The 17001-nt window shown below is 35.8% G+C and overlaps 1 protein-coding gene across 2 annotated transcripts in view; it reads left to right on the forward strand.

Annotated features, from left to right (window-relative positions):
- The window catches only part of PDE3B (phosphodiesterase 3B), a 160166-nt gene extending 157081 nt beyond the window's left edge, over window positions 1–3085 (forward strand). For both annotated transcript variants that reach the window (XM_036029067.1, XM_028514287.2), the window contains exon 16: window positions 535–3085. In XM_036029067.1, coding sequence (XP_035884960.1) covers window positions 535–749 — 215 coding nt within the window. In that variant the 3' untranslated portion in view covers window positions 750–3085. The remainder of the gene's footprint in view (window positions 1–534) is intronic.
- The last annotated feature ends 13916 nt before the right edge of the window (window positions 3086–17001 follow it).

Consider the following 17001-nt stretch of genomic DNA (forward strand, 5'->3'; position numbering starts at 1 on the left):
ATAATTTAAATATCTGATTCCTTTTTTTGTTTTCCAAGCATGCTAGGCATCAGAACAGATAATTACAAAGAACTCCATTTCTCTACCCCACCTCCCCCAAATTGTATTCAGGATTAGCACAGTGAAGAGTAATCTTACACCATTACTGAGTATCATCTTGAGAAAGTTGATTGGCTTCTAAAAATTTATACTCACCAAAATGTTGATGTGTTTAATGTAATACATAAAAATTCTAAAAAGGTTGGTTTTACCTTTAATCATTTGAAATTTCAGTACCATCTCCCCCCACCCCAGACTTTTCCCTAATCTTCTCTGCTTTATTTTTCTCCATAATATTGAATACTTAACACCATCTGACACGCTTATATTTTGCTTCTTTATTTGCTTATCTAGGTTCCATAGTGCAGTGGTTATTTTTATACTGTTGTTTATTGCTATAACCACAAGTGCCTGGAAATGATAGGCACTCAGATATTTATTCAATGAATGAATCATATTGCTCTGATTAGAATATATATTTTTTTAATTTCACAGAGCCACAGAGAAGGAAAGGCAGACGGCAAATATTTTGTCAGCTAATGCACCACCTCACTGAAAACCACAAGATATGGAAGGAAATCATAGAGGAAGAAGAGAAATGTAAAACTGATGGGAATAAAGTGCAGGCGGAGAACTCTTCCTTACCTCAAGCAGATGAGATTCAGGTCATTGAAGAAGCAGATGAAGAGGAAGAGAGACAGTGTGAATAAAACGAAGGACATTGAAGGGCTGTGCCCAGTGTCAGAAATCAATTCCTAGTGTTCACTGTGCTGACTTTCAGCCAACCATTCTCGTGTGGACAGGCCGTCATACTGTGAGAGGATCCCGCTGTGCCGGGTCATTTCCCACTCTTACGCACTTTCACCACAGAACTAGAAAATTATTCCTAGCTTGGCTTCACTTGACTGATGTCACAAAGCCCTTACTTAAAGCCTTCACTGGTATATACTTTGTCATGATACTGCTTTGCTGGGTAGAAAGCACTAATTTTTCATGAGGGGTAGCTTTAACCAAAAGCTCAAGTGACTGACTTCACTTTCTAAAGTGGCCAGAATTTTTTTTGCTTTCATGAAAATATGATTCATATTGTATTACCAAATGTGCCCTTTTTATCTTTGAGTGTCTTGAAAAAACAAAAAACAAAACTGCCTCTCTAAAAAGGAACCCAGTGTCTGCTTTCCGGGGGATGTGTGCAGTGCAGTCACTGTTGAGTGCTGTTCTCCCAGCTAGATTTAGCCATGAAGGACTGAGTGACCTTTGTTATATTTAACAAAATCCAAGCGCATCAATTTCTGATGCTTTTTACAGTTGTTTATTATTTACTAAGTGTGTTTTATTTCTGCTCAGAGTATTCAGATTTGTCCTGGATGTCAGAAGTCTGAATGCCAGTCTTTCTGACTTCATGTTCTATGGTCAAATTTTTAAGCTGTTTAGGTTTAACAGTGAAGGAATTTTATTCTTTAGTCAAAACTGTTCTTATTTTTACTGTTGCTCAGGATTAGTATTTTTAAACATTCAATTAATATAATCATAGCACAGATTTTCAAAAGAAAACAACTTTTTCCTAGTATTGTTACTAGCCTTTTATGAAATGAAGCATTATTTTCTCTTTTCTTAGACAGACAGTATAAGGCTAATTAAAGCCAAGGAAAAGATGTGTCTTTTGCCTTAATGTAAAAATAAAATGAGACTAATCCTATTAAAGATAAAGAACAGAAGAAATAGTGTGAGCTCTAAAGGAGATGTGAATTCAATAAACAATTGGAATATGTACTTACCTTTAGGTCTGCCTTAGGTGTCATGTGTTTAGTAACTAAAACTGATGTTGATCTTTGTATGAATGTCCTTTTGCCTCAAGACTACATGACAGAAATAATCTGTAACTAAAAAAAAGGTTCTGGAGCATATGCAAAGTCTAATTTCTGAGCTAAAGTAAATGGTGGGAATACTTATTTAATTTTTATATAACAAGTCTAAATATTTTAATAAACCATTTCGTGCAAAAGCACATTGTTAAGGTAACTGCAAAGAAAGGGAACATATTTACAATGTATAAATTTGTAAACAGAAACTACTGTTGGGGTACAGATATATATTCTGGTTGTGAAAAAGTTTTGAAGATATAGAGAACAGCCAAAATGATAGCAAGATGGTAGACTATTGTTACTCGTGGAAAGCATATTATATTTTGGATCCGTTGAGCTTTTATAGACATTGGAATTATTAGTTTTCCAAGGCAATTCCTTTAAAATTGGTGTCTGCAGGCAATTTCTTACCTACCTAGAACAGAATAGTTGGCTTATCTAAAAGCTATCAGTTAAACATCTATGGAACTGTTGAATGTTTTGATGTAGAGTATAATTTTTAATGAATCACTAAGCTTTATTTATTAGACATGGTGAGTGCCAAGTTCCTTCCTGCCACTCTTGCTACCATCGCCACCTCATCTGTAAACTGGTCCCCCATTACTACGTAATAAAATTTTAACTAATTTATTGAGTTTGCACTTATAATGTATATATCTTGTGCTTCTATTTCTTTAGAGTGCATTTTGCACCTTGCATATTTCTGCTATTGCAAAATACATATATGTGTATAAATTCACACGTGTATGTATGCATAATGAGACAATCAAAGTTCCTTACTTCCTATTATTTTATTAAAATTTTTATTGGGGTTATTTAGTGTATATTTGTATTTTCTTAAAATAAGCATGTTTTTGTACTAAAATGCTATTATTGGAAACTCATTTTCAAATAATTTTTTAAATTATTTAAATCTTTGCTAAATAATTGACACATTAAAATAGCCCAAAGAAACACTAAAAAGTATCCTTGCTGTGAAAGTTAAACTCAACTTGTAAGTAATGGATATAAGAGTTTATTAAGTATATACAGTGCTCTTAAGATGGAATGTTGAGAAATTGCTCTCTAAGCCATACTATAGATCTTATTTTGGTTACTACTCAATCAGATTTTTATTATAATAATTTTCATGAATCTGCTGTTTTAAGTCACTGCTCTTAGAAATAATCTTGTAGTACTATACATTATCTGTGTGCATACTGACATTTTCTTTTTCCAAAAAAACCTACTTTTTTAAGTTACTTCATGATTTGAAGGCTGTTTCCTGCCATTCTCATTTATTCTGCTGGTAGTATTGGTTTTTCTATTTCTTTTTTACAAGAATCCTGTAAATTCTGGCATTGCTTGGTCAGAAATCTCCCTCTCTCTAGACTGCATTACCTCAGTGAAATAAACTTTACAGAAGAGAGGAATGTCTTTATTATAGTTGCCAGACTAACCTGAGCAGTGTTAGAAGGTGTGGGGGAATGGGAATTGGTATGTGGAACAAGGATGAACAGCTTCCCAGAGGCAAGTGACTTTTATGCTGAGAACTGAAGAATTATGAGTTATCCTGGAGATGATAGCTTGTGGAAAGAGAATAACAGCACGTGGAGAGGCCAGAAGAGAAAGCATCCCCATACTGGAGGAGCCAAAAGAGATTGAGGGTGGCTGGGACACAGAATGCAAGAGGGGGAGTGGTAAAGAGGGTGGTTAATGAACGGCCTTGTAAAGCATGGCATGTCCTTTAACCTCCAAAAGGAAATCGGGAACAACTTTTTTAATCTGGAAAAGTCACATTAGATTCACATTTTATGAGGATCATTTAAAATAACATACTTTTGTACTGTGTTGAATAGAAGAGGAAGATTAAACATGGAGAGATCTCAGTGATCTGGACTAGGATAGACTGTAGGACTCCATATATGTTGACATTGCCAGTCTGTTAACCACATGCAGCAAGGCTCCAACACAAATGCTTTAAGAAGAAAAATGACCCCAGAGGGGAGATCTGAGATGCATGATGGAAAAGTAAGAGCAAAGAAATTAATAAACTATAGGAAAACTGAACAATCATTATTTATATGAACTAAAAATATTTTGTGGGGCTTAAAAAAAAAGACAACAAAAGTAAAATCCTGGATTAATGAGCACATAAATCAAGAAGAAGTAATTAAAATTGCTTAAGGGTCTTGTATAGTTTAGTTTAAGAAAGAGATTAAGATACTTACTTGAAAATTTGTTGAATTAGCCCTGCTTGGTGTGGCTCAGTGGACTGAATGCCATCCTATAGACGGAAAGGTTACAGGTTTGCTTTCCAGTTAGGACACATGCCTGGGTTGCAGGCCAGGTCCCCAGTAGGGGGTGTGCAAGAGGCGACCACACATTGATGTTTCACTCCCTCGTTCTCCCTCCTTTGCCCTCTCTCTAAAACTAAATCTTAAAAAAATAAATAAAATTTGTTAAATTATATACATATTTTATAGCATATTATATAACATATATAATTAATGTTGTAAGTTATAAAAATAAAGTATATAACTTCTACCCTAATAAGGGGGATAACAAAAAACTAATTAAGATGCAATAAATGAGAAAAAAATCAATAGGACAAATGGGAAAAACAAGGTAGAAAGATTTTAAAATACCAACATCCACAAAAAATGTACATAAGAGTAGATTTGCCAGTCCAAAAACAGTGACTATCAGGTTTTTTTAAAGCCAACATTTATGTAATACTTAAAACATGTTAATCATTGTTCTTAAGTAATAATTTGTGATTTGTATATGTTAATTCATATTTTATCATCATAACCCTTATAAGGTGGATATTTTATTATCTGGTTTACAGAGGAGGAAGTCTGAGCCTATAATATAAATGTCCTTATCTAAAAGATTCATAAATCAAAAGTTGGTAGAACTATAGAGAAAACTTGAAAAATCCACAAATTGAGTGGGAGATTTAACACAGTAAGTTAAACGAACCAAGAGGTAATAAAAATGTAAGTAAACAGTACAATGAACAGTCTTGATTCATTGAATATATACAGAACTGAAACCCAACAATTAGAGAATATTTCTTCCTGAAACATCCACAGAACAAGTTTATAAAAGTTGACTGTGTACTTGTCTATAAACCAAGTCTCAAATTTCAAAGAATATGTATCATGCAGGTCATGTTCTCTGACCACAAGGCAATTTAAATTAATAAAAATACTTGAAAACAGTGAAATAATGTATGCCTCATAGATTTAAGAAATAGCTCCTAAATAATGCCAGGGTCAAAAAAGAAGTTATAATAGGAATTTAAACATAAGTAGAAATGATAATTAAAACATCTGTACTACCTTCCACAATTTGAGATGCGGTGAAAATGACACTTGAAGGGAAACTTATGGCATTAAATGTTTATATAGGGGAAAAAAGGCTAACAAATTAACAAGCTAAATGTCCAACTTGTTAATAAAAGAACAGAATGTAGATACACCATATTAACAAAATGAAGGATAAAAATCATATGATAATCTCGATACAGAAGAGGCATTTGACAAAATGCAACATCCATTTATGGCTAAAATTATCAACAAAGTGGGTATAGAGGGGACATACCTTAACAAGGGCCATATGACAACTTCATAGCTAAAATTGTATTCAACAGTGAAAAATGAAAGCTTTCTAAGATCAGGAACAAGACACAGATGCCCACTCTAACCACTTTCATTCAACATAGTATTAAAGTGCTGGTGAGAGCAACTAGACAAGAAGTAAATGGAAGCCAAATCAGAAAGGAAGTAAAACTGTCACTGTTTGCAGATGACATATATAAAAACCCAAAAGACTCCACCAAAAACAAAACCAGAATAGATGAATTCAGTAATGTTGACATATTAAATCTGTTGTTTCTTCACACTAATAATTAAACAGCAGAAAGACAAATTGAGAAAACAATCCCATTTTAATTTGCATCAATGAGAATACCTAGAAATAAATTTTAAACAGTCCAATAAATCAAGACTGTTCATTGTGCTGTTTGTTTATATTTTAATCTGTTCAGCCAAGGAGATCGAAGACCTATAAAATATAAGGCATTGATAAAAGAAATTGAAGAAGACACAAGTAAAGCAAAGATATCCCATGCTCAGGGATTGGAAGAATACTGTTAAAAATTTTGTACTACCCAAAGCAATCTACAGAGGCAATGCAATTCTTATCAAAATTCCACTGGCATTTTTTTCCCACAAAATTAGAACAATCAATCCTAAATTTTTTATGGAACCACATAAGATCCCAAATAGCCAAAGCAATCTTGACAATGAAGAACAAAGCTGGAGGTATCACGTCTCCTGAATTTGACCTACATTACAAAGTTACAGTAACCAAAACAGTATGATTGACAAAAAAACAGAGACATAGATCAATGGAACAGAATAGAAAGCTGAGAAATAAATCCATGTGTATATGGTCAATTAATCTATGATAAAAATATACAATGAATATACAATGGGGAAAAAACAGCCCTTAATAAAATGGTGCAGCGAGAAGCAGGCAGCCACATGAGGAAGAAAACTAAACGACCCTATCTTACACTGTACACAAAAATTAACTCAGACTAAAGACTTGAATGTAAGACAGACCTGAAACTGTAAACCTTCTAGAAGAAAAAGGCAGTAAATAAGCTTGACATTGATCTTGGCAATGATTTTTTGGATCTGGCATTGGTTTTTTGGATCTGACACCAAAAGCAAAGGTGACAAAAGAAAACTAAAATAGTGAGATTGCATGCAAATAAAAAGCTGAACTGCAGGAGACATTAACAAAATGAAAAACAACCTACCAAATGGGATAAAATATTTGCAAGTTATCTATCTGCTAAGGGGTTAATGTCCAAAATACATAAAAAACTCACACAACTCAATAGCAAAAAAAAAAAAAATCCATTTTAAAATGGGCAGAGAATCTGAACATATTTTTCCAAGGAAAATGTACAAGTGGCCAACAGGTACCCATCACTAATCAGGGAAATGCAAATTAAAACCATGAGATATTACCTCATACCTGTTAGGACTGCTATTATCACCCTGACCAGTGTGGCTCGGTTGGTTGGTTGTCATCCTATAAAGTGAAAGGTCACCGGTTGATTTCCAATCAGGCACATGCCTGGGTTGTGGGTGTAATGAGAAGCTGTTTTCTCTCACACAGATGTTTCTTTTCCTCTTTCTCCCTCCCATGCCCTGCCTCTAAAATAAATAAAATCTTCAAAAAAAATCCAGCATGGTATTGGCATCAAAACAGACACTTAGATCAGTAGAACAGAATAGAGAGCTCAGAAATAATGCCCTGGCCTGGTGGCTCACTTAGTTGGAGCATTGACCCGATATACCAAGTTGTGGGTTTGATCCTTGGTCAGGGCACATACAAGAAACAACCAATGAATGCATAAATGGGAGGAGCAACAAACAGATCAATGTTTTCTCTCCTTTTCCCTAAAATCAATAAATTTAAAAAAAGAGTAAAGAAATAACCCATGTCTATATGGTCGATTAATCTAGGACAAGGGAAGCAAGAACATACATACAATGGAGTAAAGACAGTCTATTCAATAGTGTTTGTTAAACTGGATAAATACATTAAAAAATTAGACTGAATTCATATACCACATACATGAATAAATTAAAAATGGATTAAAGACTTAAATGTAAGACTCAAAACCATAAAACTCCTAGAAGAAAACATAGGCAGTAAACTCGGGTATTTATCTTAGCAATATTTTTTCCTGATATATCTCCGGGCAAAAGAGGAAAAAAAAAAGCAAATGGGATTATATCAATCTAAGAACTTTTGCACAGCAAAGGAAACCATTAACAAAATGAAAAGACAACCTACTGAATGGGTAAACCTATTTGCCACTGATATATCTGATAAGGGGTTAATACCCAAAATTTATAAAGAACTCATACATCTTAACACCAAAAAACCCCCAAACGATCCAATTTAAAAATGGGCAGAGGACCTGACTAGACAGTTCTCCAAAGAGGACATACAGATGGCCAGTAGACATATGAAAAGATGCTCAACATCACTAATCAGAAACATGCAAATTAAAACCACATTGAGATGTGACTTCACACCTGTCAGAAGGGCTCTCATCCATAAACCGAGAAACAACAAGCGTTGGCAAGGATGTGAAGAGAAGAGAACCCTAGTGCACTGTTGGTGGAATTATAAATTGGTGCAGCCACTGTGTAAAAGAGTATGGAGTTTCCTCAAAAAGTTAAAAGTAGAACTTACCCGATGACCCAGCAATTCCACTTCTATGTATTTATCCAAAGAAATTCAAAACATAATTTGAAAAGAGATGCTATGCCTTTGTTTATTGCAGTGTTGTTTGATATAGCCAAGATATGGGAGCAACCTAAGTGCCCATGAATAGACAATTGGATAAAAATGTGGTACATATATACAATGGAATATTATTTGGCCAAAGATGAAATCTTACCATTTGTGATAGCATGAATGGACCTAGAAGATATTATATGCCAAGTGAAATAAGTCAGAGAAAAACAAATACCACATGATTTCACTTATATGTAGAATTTTTAAAAAAGCAAGTAAACAGACTTATAGATACTGTGAACAAACTGGTGGAGGCCAGATGGGAGGGAGGTTGGGGGCTGGGTGAAAAGGTGAAAAAATTAAGAAGTACAAATTAGCAGTTACCAAATAATCCTGGGGATGAGCACAGCATGGGAGAATGTAAAGAGACTAATCAATGAATAACACTGTACTATGTCGTTCCAGGTGGATACTAGACTTAGGTGAGGAATCACTTTGTAAATTACATGAATGTCTATGCACACACCTGAAACTAATATAAAATAATATAGAATGCCAACTGTAATTTAAAAATACAAAAATTTTTAAAGTCACCCTTTCATCATTTAAGATATATAAAGTAAAGAGGAATGAAAGAAGGGAGGGGAGAAGGGGTGGGAGGGATAGGTGAGAAAAAAAAGATAAACCCAGATTAGAAGGGAACTTAAGTTTTGGGGGTATAAACAAAGGAAATTACTGTAAATGTCATATTGGATGCTACAACGTTAGTCATTCCTTTACACAGACAAGAATTCTCACCATCATTAATTTTCATCAACACTGTATTGGAAGTCCCAACCATAGTAAAAATAAAAGCCATAATAATCAAAAGGAAATAAATAAAACTGTCATTATTAGTAGACAATATGATTGTCTAATAGAAGGATCCCAAAGAATTTTGAAAGCATTAGAATTTTTTAAATTAATGGTAAATTTAGCATTGTTACATACAATCAATATACAAATCCCTACTGCATTTTTTTTCAGTGTCAGATTCTACTATTATAAGTTTTACTTTGAAAATAGTCCCCAAGTTCAGGGTCCCGGGATCACTTTAATTCTCTTCAAGAGACTTCACATATACTCAAAATTCCCCACTGCGGGTTCCCTGGTTTAAGGAAAGTTTGTAAAGAGAATAATCAGTTAATTTCATCAGGAAGATGGTTAAGTGGAGATTTGGCGCCAAAGCTTTGTCTTGGTCTGTTTTCCCTTAACAGCTGTTACAATATTATCAGCCTGAATGAAGACACAGAAGCTCCACAGAGATATGAAAATATCTACCATTAAGAAAATGAAATTCAAGAACAGTAATTATGATTCCTTGTATTTACGTTCAAACAACTGCTTTCAGCAAAGGATAAATAGGGAAGGACTTGTTTAATACAACTTCTGATGTTAAAGCCCTGGGAGCTGTTGTCAATTACCATTAAGTAGATTTCTCAAGTTTGTTTTTTAAGGCAAAGCATATCTTAAACTGCATTCCTCAAAATATACTGTCTGTATCCACCCCATTTTGTAAGAGCTAGATGATGTTTTAAAGGGAACATTGGCAAATTAACAGAGTCCAGAGAACAATGGTAAGAACTAAATTACATCAAGGACCTAGGATATTTAACCTGTGGAAGCAAAGATTCACAAGGGAACCCAAGTGCAAGTTTTTCTTTCTAATGTTTAAAGTGGGGGGGGGGGGGTGCATATTTAAATACCCACAAGAGCAGACAGAAACTGTAAATCAATGATGTGGACTTGGCCTAGTGCATATATGTATACCACATACAAAGCCACGACTCAGTTCCAATTGTTTGCCATTCAAAAACGCCAGCCCAGCATTAATAGAACTTCACATTTCTTTAAAGAAAATACAGCTTTCTCAACTCTCAATTTTAAAATGTTAGGTTTTAGTTCCATGTGCGGGTGTGTAGTTTCCCCACGCCAGCAACAAGCTTCTCGGACACCAGCTGGGGGTCCTACATTGCAACTCAAATCTGATACCATTTACCGAAGACAGCATCAGATTCCACAGGTTAGGTGTTCAGTCCTACACGACTGCCTTGCACTTCAGAGACCAATCACTGACCCACTGGCTACAGACTGGAGGCTCCCATGACCCCCTCCTTGAACTTCAGATGCCAATTGCAAATCCCAGCTGTTACCTGTACTTCCAAGCTAACTAAGACTTAGCTATAAATCAGAGATATCCACAACCCCTTCCCAGGGTTTGACTAATTTGCTAAAGCAACTCACAAAATCCGCGTACACACTAGGTCACTGGTTTATTACAGAGATATTAAAGGGTACGAACCAATAGCCAGATGAAGAAGCATGGGGCAGTGTTCTGAACAAAGGTGCGTCTGTCTTCGTGGAGTTGGAGGCCTGGCTCAGGGGCACATGGAAGCACTGTAGTCCACCAAGCTGGGATCTCCCCCAACTCCCTTTTTGTTTTTTGTGGTTTTTTTTTATGGAGACTTCATTACTCAGGCATCTCTAATTAACTCGTTGGCTCTTGATGATTGGTTCAACTTCTAGCCCATTTCCCCTCCCCGGAAAACGGGGTGGGGCTGAAAGTTCCAACCCTCTACTCTTGGTTGGTTCCTCAGACAACCCCATCCTCAGGTGCTTTCCAAAAGTCATTCATTAACATAAACCCAGCTGTGGTGGAAAGGGACTTGTTTTGAATAACAAGACACCCATTTCAACTTTATGGGTTGTTTTTGTTTTTTTCAGGAATTAAGAACAAGAGACCAAATATTGTAACAAAAGATGTTCCCATTGCTCATATCATTTAGGAAATTCCCAAGGGTATGGGTATTGTGAGCCAGGAACTGTGGATGAAGACCAAATATACACGAGAAATAAAAATCTGGTCATCTGAATGAGCAAATATATATATTTGTTACAAATCACAATATTGCAAACCTTTACTAATCATCACTACATACAATACTTGAAAAATAATAACTATTTTTTGAGTATAGAGATTCATCTGCTTTAGAAAATAATTTATAAGTGGAATATTTTTACATTAAAAATGAGTACTGCCCTGGTCTGTGTGGCTCAATGATTGAGCACCAGCATGCGACCCAAAAGGTCACTGATTCAATTCCCTGTCAGGGCACATTCCTCAGTTGTGGCCAGGTCTCCAGTTGGAGGCATTAAGCAACTGATTGATGTTTCTCTCCCTCTCTTTTTCCCTCCCTTCCTCTCTCTCTAAAAATGAATAAAAAATTTAAAAAAATGAGTACAGTAGATAAAATATTAATGTCTTTGTGAAATATACAGAATAGACAAAAATATATACAGCCAAATAAAACATTATAAATACCATTACACAGCAAACATTACTTTCCCTCCAGAAGCCCTCACATGCCTCTTCCCAATCACAACCCCTTTCCTCTCTGCTAAAGACATCCATTCACCTGACTTCTGCTTGTCTGAAATGTCTTTCACCTCCTGAAGTGAAGGTTATCAAAGCTGCATGTAATATTCTACACTAACTATTTTCTTTCAGCATTTAAAGATATGCTGTCTTCTCGCTCACCACTGTCTCTATTGTAAAGTTAGCTAGCTATTAGTCTTACTGTTGCTTTGAAGTGATTTTCTTCCCATATACCCTGTATGACATTCATAGGGCTTCCTGTATCTGACTTAATGTCTTTCATCGGTTTTGGAAAATTTTCAGCCATCAGATTTTCAAATATTACTCCCACCCAATTCTTTCTCTTCTCCTGCTCTGGGTTTTCAAGTACACAAATGTTAAATATTAACAGTATATGCCCTATGCCTTTTACACTTTTTCCCCCATCCTTTTCTTTCTCTGAGCTTAATTCTAGGCAGTTTCTTTGTGACATTTCGGCTGTGTCCATCTGCTATAAAATCCATCCACTAAGTTCTTAAATTTAGTGTTCAGTTTTACGACTTTCATTTTACTTTCTTTTACAGTTTTCAATTTTCTCAATCTTAAACATGTTAGGTTTCCTAGAAGCAGAGCCAGAGCTTGGAATTCTTGTCCAGTTGTATTATTATTGAGGAAATGCTCTTAGATGAAACTTGGAAGGAAAGTAGGATGGGGCGTGGGAAGAAGCTCAAGAGGTTTATGTGACTGAAGTCCTTACCTTGATCCCATAGGCTGGAGCTCTGGAGCACCAATAGCCTCACACAGTTGTCCTCCTGGAGGCAAGGCAGTGGGAGAGGGGAGCCGTGTGACTTAAATAGTCCAAGATTAGTCAGTTATTGCATTCCAGAGAGGGTGTGGGGGTGGTTCATGCTGGCCTCAGGGAATTCCAGGAGAGATGACTCCATCACCTGAAGTCAATTCTCCCAACAATGGGATGAGTTGTTAACACTGGGGGATGGGGGTTGGGGTAGAGTTGGAGTGAGTGAATCCACCTGGTAGGTAGAATCATGGTAGAGCACTACCAACATATTAAGCATGTTTATGATAAAGTTTGCACTTGATTATATCTGGATCTGCTGACAGTCTCTTTCTGTTTATTGTTTCTTTTGGTTTCAATCAACATTTTGTCTCCTTGTATACTAGTTATTGTTGAGAGCCAACATTACATGTAAAAAAAAATCACGAAATATTTGAGGCCTAGGATTTTTATATTTCTCCAGAGAGGATTTGACTGCCTCTGACAGGCTGCTGAGCATTCATATTAGTATTCTTGAATCACTTTAATCCAGTCAGGGACTGAGGCGATTCAGAGCTGGGCTTCAATTTCACTGAAGCCTATTTTTTCACTCTTACTCTGAGAGTATAGCTTTTTAGAGTCCTTGGTAGGCCATTGTGAATTGGTTTGAAACCGAAAAAGTGAGAGTTCGTGCTGCCTGTCACTATCAGAACCAATAAGCAGAGACAGGGATTGAATCTTTATGGGCGCTTTATTCAGATGGCCAGGAATCCGACAAGACAGTGGGTTGTGTACCCTAAGAAGTCATCCTACATTTCCTTTCAAGCCAGCCTTTTAATAAGGAGGAAGAAGTGTAAGAAAGGGATTTGGAATTCAGGAAAGAGGTTAATCAGATAAAAGCTGCAGTCTGGCAATTTCCCCAACATCCTTTCATCTGCTGACTGGTGATTTTCTACCTGGGTCCTATGTCCTGGGGGATTTTGTCTGTGTCCGGGGCCATGGGATGTCTCTCCCAGAAACACAAGGGTTCAGATAACATCTCGATTGCTTAGGGTCTCTTTGGAGTACAAAGGTGGACTTGCTTGTGGTCTCCTGGCATCAGGGTACGCCATACCTTCAGTTCTGAAACAGTAGCTTTTTACATGCATTAACTACCAATCTTATTAACTATCACCTAAAACTAGAATTTTCCAACTCTTGAGCTCTCCCATCAGGTTCACCACTCTAGAAGAAAGTACGACATTCCAAGATCATTTCTGCAGGTCTCCTCCTCTGTTGAGATCTTGGCCCTGTAATTCTTCATTACCTCGTTGTCATGCGCTTCTCCCCCAAATTCATGTTTAACTCCTAACCCCCAGTACCTCAGATTGTGACTACATTGGAAGACAGAGTCTTTAAAGTGGTAATTAAGTTAAAATAGGGCCATTACAAGGGCCCTAATCGAATGACTGGTATCCTTATAAGAAGAGGCAATTTGGTAGGCATGTTATATAATTTCTTTGCATCTCTGTGCATGAATGAGATTGACATATATTTTCCTTTCTTTATATAGATACGCATTTGGTACCAAAATTATCCTAGCATAAAAATTCAGTTGGGCAGGTCTCATTTCCTATTCTCTAGAAGTGTTTGTATACAACTGCTATTAGAATTCACTGGTGAATTCATTTAGACCTAGAATGTTCTTTGTAGACATTTTAAAAAAGAATTATGAATTAAATTCCTTTGTTAGTTATAGGACTATTTAGATTTTCTATTACTGCATGTGCCAGTTTTGGAAAGTTGGAGAAGAGCTTCTCTTGAGACAGTATTTTATAGAAGCTGCACATTAAAATCATTTGGGACCTATCCTCAGAGGTTCCAATATAATCTGGGTATTAGTACTTTGTAAAAAAGCCTTTTGTTAATTTAAAAAAAAAGTCTTTGATTGTTTTGGTTTTAATTTATGTATTATATATTTACTACATATTTTATTATATATATTAAATGAATACAATTACTGGTATATAATCAAAATTTTAATGAATGAAAGACAGATAAGTTATCTCATTTTTACCCCATCCTCATCTATACTTTTCTGTCTCTTAGAAATCACCATTTTCATTAGTTTCCCATTAATCTAGCTAGTGCTTTTTATTCAAATACAAGTTTATAATACACATTTCTACACACACATTCTTATTCTCCCGTCATACAAAAAAGGGAACATATTTTATATATTTTTCTTTGTATTCATTATCTAATGCTAAGAAATCACTCTAAAATATCCTGGTAGTAAACATCTATTGTGGTTTTTGTCACTCAGGAATTTAGAAGTGGCTTGGCTGAGCAGTCCTTGCTCAGGATGTCTCACGAGATCACAATCTAGTGCTAGCTGGGTCTGTAGTCATTTGAAGGCTTGAGGAAAATCCACATTCAATGTGGCTCATTACATGGTTGGCAAGTTGACTGTGGCAGTTTGTGGGAGGCCTTGATTTCTCTCTATGTGGGCCTCTCCACAGGACTGCTTGAGTGTCATCAGGGTCTGGTGACTGGCTTCCTGCAGAATGATTACTCAGACCAAGGTGAAAGCTGCAATGCCTTTGCCAGGCCTTACGAGTATCATGGCATCACTTCCACCACATTTGCCTGGTCACACAAACCAGTCCTGACTCACAAGGTTGTACATACCAGGTGAAGATCATTGTGGGTGTTTTTGGAGGCTGGCTACCACATTCTGTATGTTGGTTTTTCTTTTTCTGTTTTAACAGGATTTATTCTGGAGATCTCTCCATATCACTACATAGAAAACTTCCTTGTTCTTTATATAGCTGTATAATATTCTATTGCAGGATATACCATAGTTTATTCTACCATTTCTCTGTTGTCACAGTAGCTTTTTTGTTTTGTTGTGCTATTATAAATGCATCAGTGAATAATGGCACTTACGTCCCTTCATTATGTATTCCAGTTTATCTGCAGGGTGTATTCCTAATAATTAAAATTGTTCAGTCAAAAGATGAATACGTCTATTGTATTTTTTTGGATAGATATTGCCAAACTCCCTTTCATAGGAATGTGTGACTTTGCACTTTCATCAGCCATGTATAAAAGTTCATGTTTTATTTAGCATAACCTTGCCAATTCTAGGATGTTTGCCAATATGATGGATGAGATATGTTATCTCAATAAAGTTTACATTTGCATTTCTTTTATTATGAAAAAGGTTTAGTTTCTTTTTAGATGTTTGCAATGTGACATATGTGTATGTGAATTGTCCATGTCCATTGGCCAATGTTTTCTAATGCAGTGTTAAACTTTTTCTTCTGTATTCTTATGAATTAAGGAAATTAGCCCTTTGTGATAAAATTTACATATTTCTTTCCAGTTTGTTTCACTTATGGTGTTGTTTGCCTTGCAGAAGATTTATGTTGTTGTTTTTTGTTGTGTTATGTCCTGTGATAGTACACAGCTATATAAAGAATGAGGAAGTTTTCTGTGTAGTAATATAGCAAGATCCCATGATAAGTCATATTAAACAAACAAACAAAAAAAGTAGGAAAACAACCATACAGAATGTGGAGTCCAAAAGTGTGCCAATTTTCTTTTATGACTCCTGGATTTGAGTTACAGTTGGAAAGGCTTCTTCATTCCAAAGTTAAAAAAGGAATTCACTCATGTTTCTAGCACTTTTATGGCTTTGTTTTATATAAACTTTTGAGCCATTTGTAGTAGATTAAGGCATATGCTATGAGAGATACATTCACATTTTTAACTGTTTTCCAAGTAACTACAGAGTAGTCCCAATGCCAATACCATTCGTTAAAAAGTCCATCTTTACTCCACTGATTTGATATTCTTCTACATATTTTATTATTTGACTTTGTTTTCTATCCAATTTTTCTATGTATTCATGCCATTATTACACTATTTTAATTTTCAAGCTTTAAAGTACACATACCCACACTGCTTTCCTTTTAGTGCCTCTTCATTTACCTCTCCATGTAAATTTTAGAAACAGCTGAAACACCCGAAACCCTAATCATATTAAACATTAGGACCTGTGGGACACAAAGGACAGTTTTGAGGGGCACATCTGGAAATTTCCCTTGGTCTTCCAGAAATAGTCCGAGCTCACTCCTCTACAAGGAAGTAGGAAAAACACATGTACTTCCACGAGCCAGCCTTTAGATAAAGCGGACACCACCTGGAAGGCAAAACTGAGGGATTAAAGGAACAGAATCTGTGATTACAGCAGGGACCATCTAGGTCCTGCGGCCCTAAAACTGCCACAGTATCTCTACATTTCTCCTTTATTATTTAAAAAATTTGCACAGGATTTCCCCCCCTTGCAACTAGAAACATCCTAATGTATCAGAGATGCAAAATCTCTGTATTTACCACACAGAAACTTGACAATTTTCAACAGATGAGGTCAAGCTAAGGTTAAATTCACAATTTTAATGGAGGTCATGTTGATGTGCATTTACTCCAGTTGGAGGCAGTAACTATTCATGAGCCAAGTTACAAGAGCATGAATTTTTACTGTACAACTTCAGAAAAATGATATTTAAAAAAAAGCTATTGCTGGAATATACGTACCAGTTTGATCAACATAGGCACAGTTTATACTTATT

Source organism: Phyllostomus discolor, chromosome 6 (genome assembly GCF_004126475.2).
Source record: "Phyllostomus discolor isolate MPI-MPIP mPhyDis1 chromosome 6, mPhyDis1.pri.v3, whole genome shotgun sequence".
Taxonomy (NCBI): Eukaryota; Metazoa; Chordata; class Mammalia; order Chiroptera; family Phyllostomidae; genus Phyllostomus; species Phyllostomus discolor.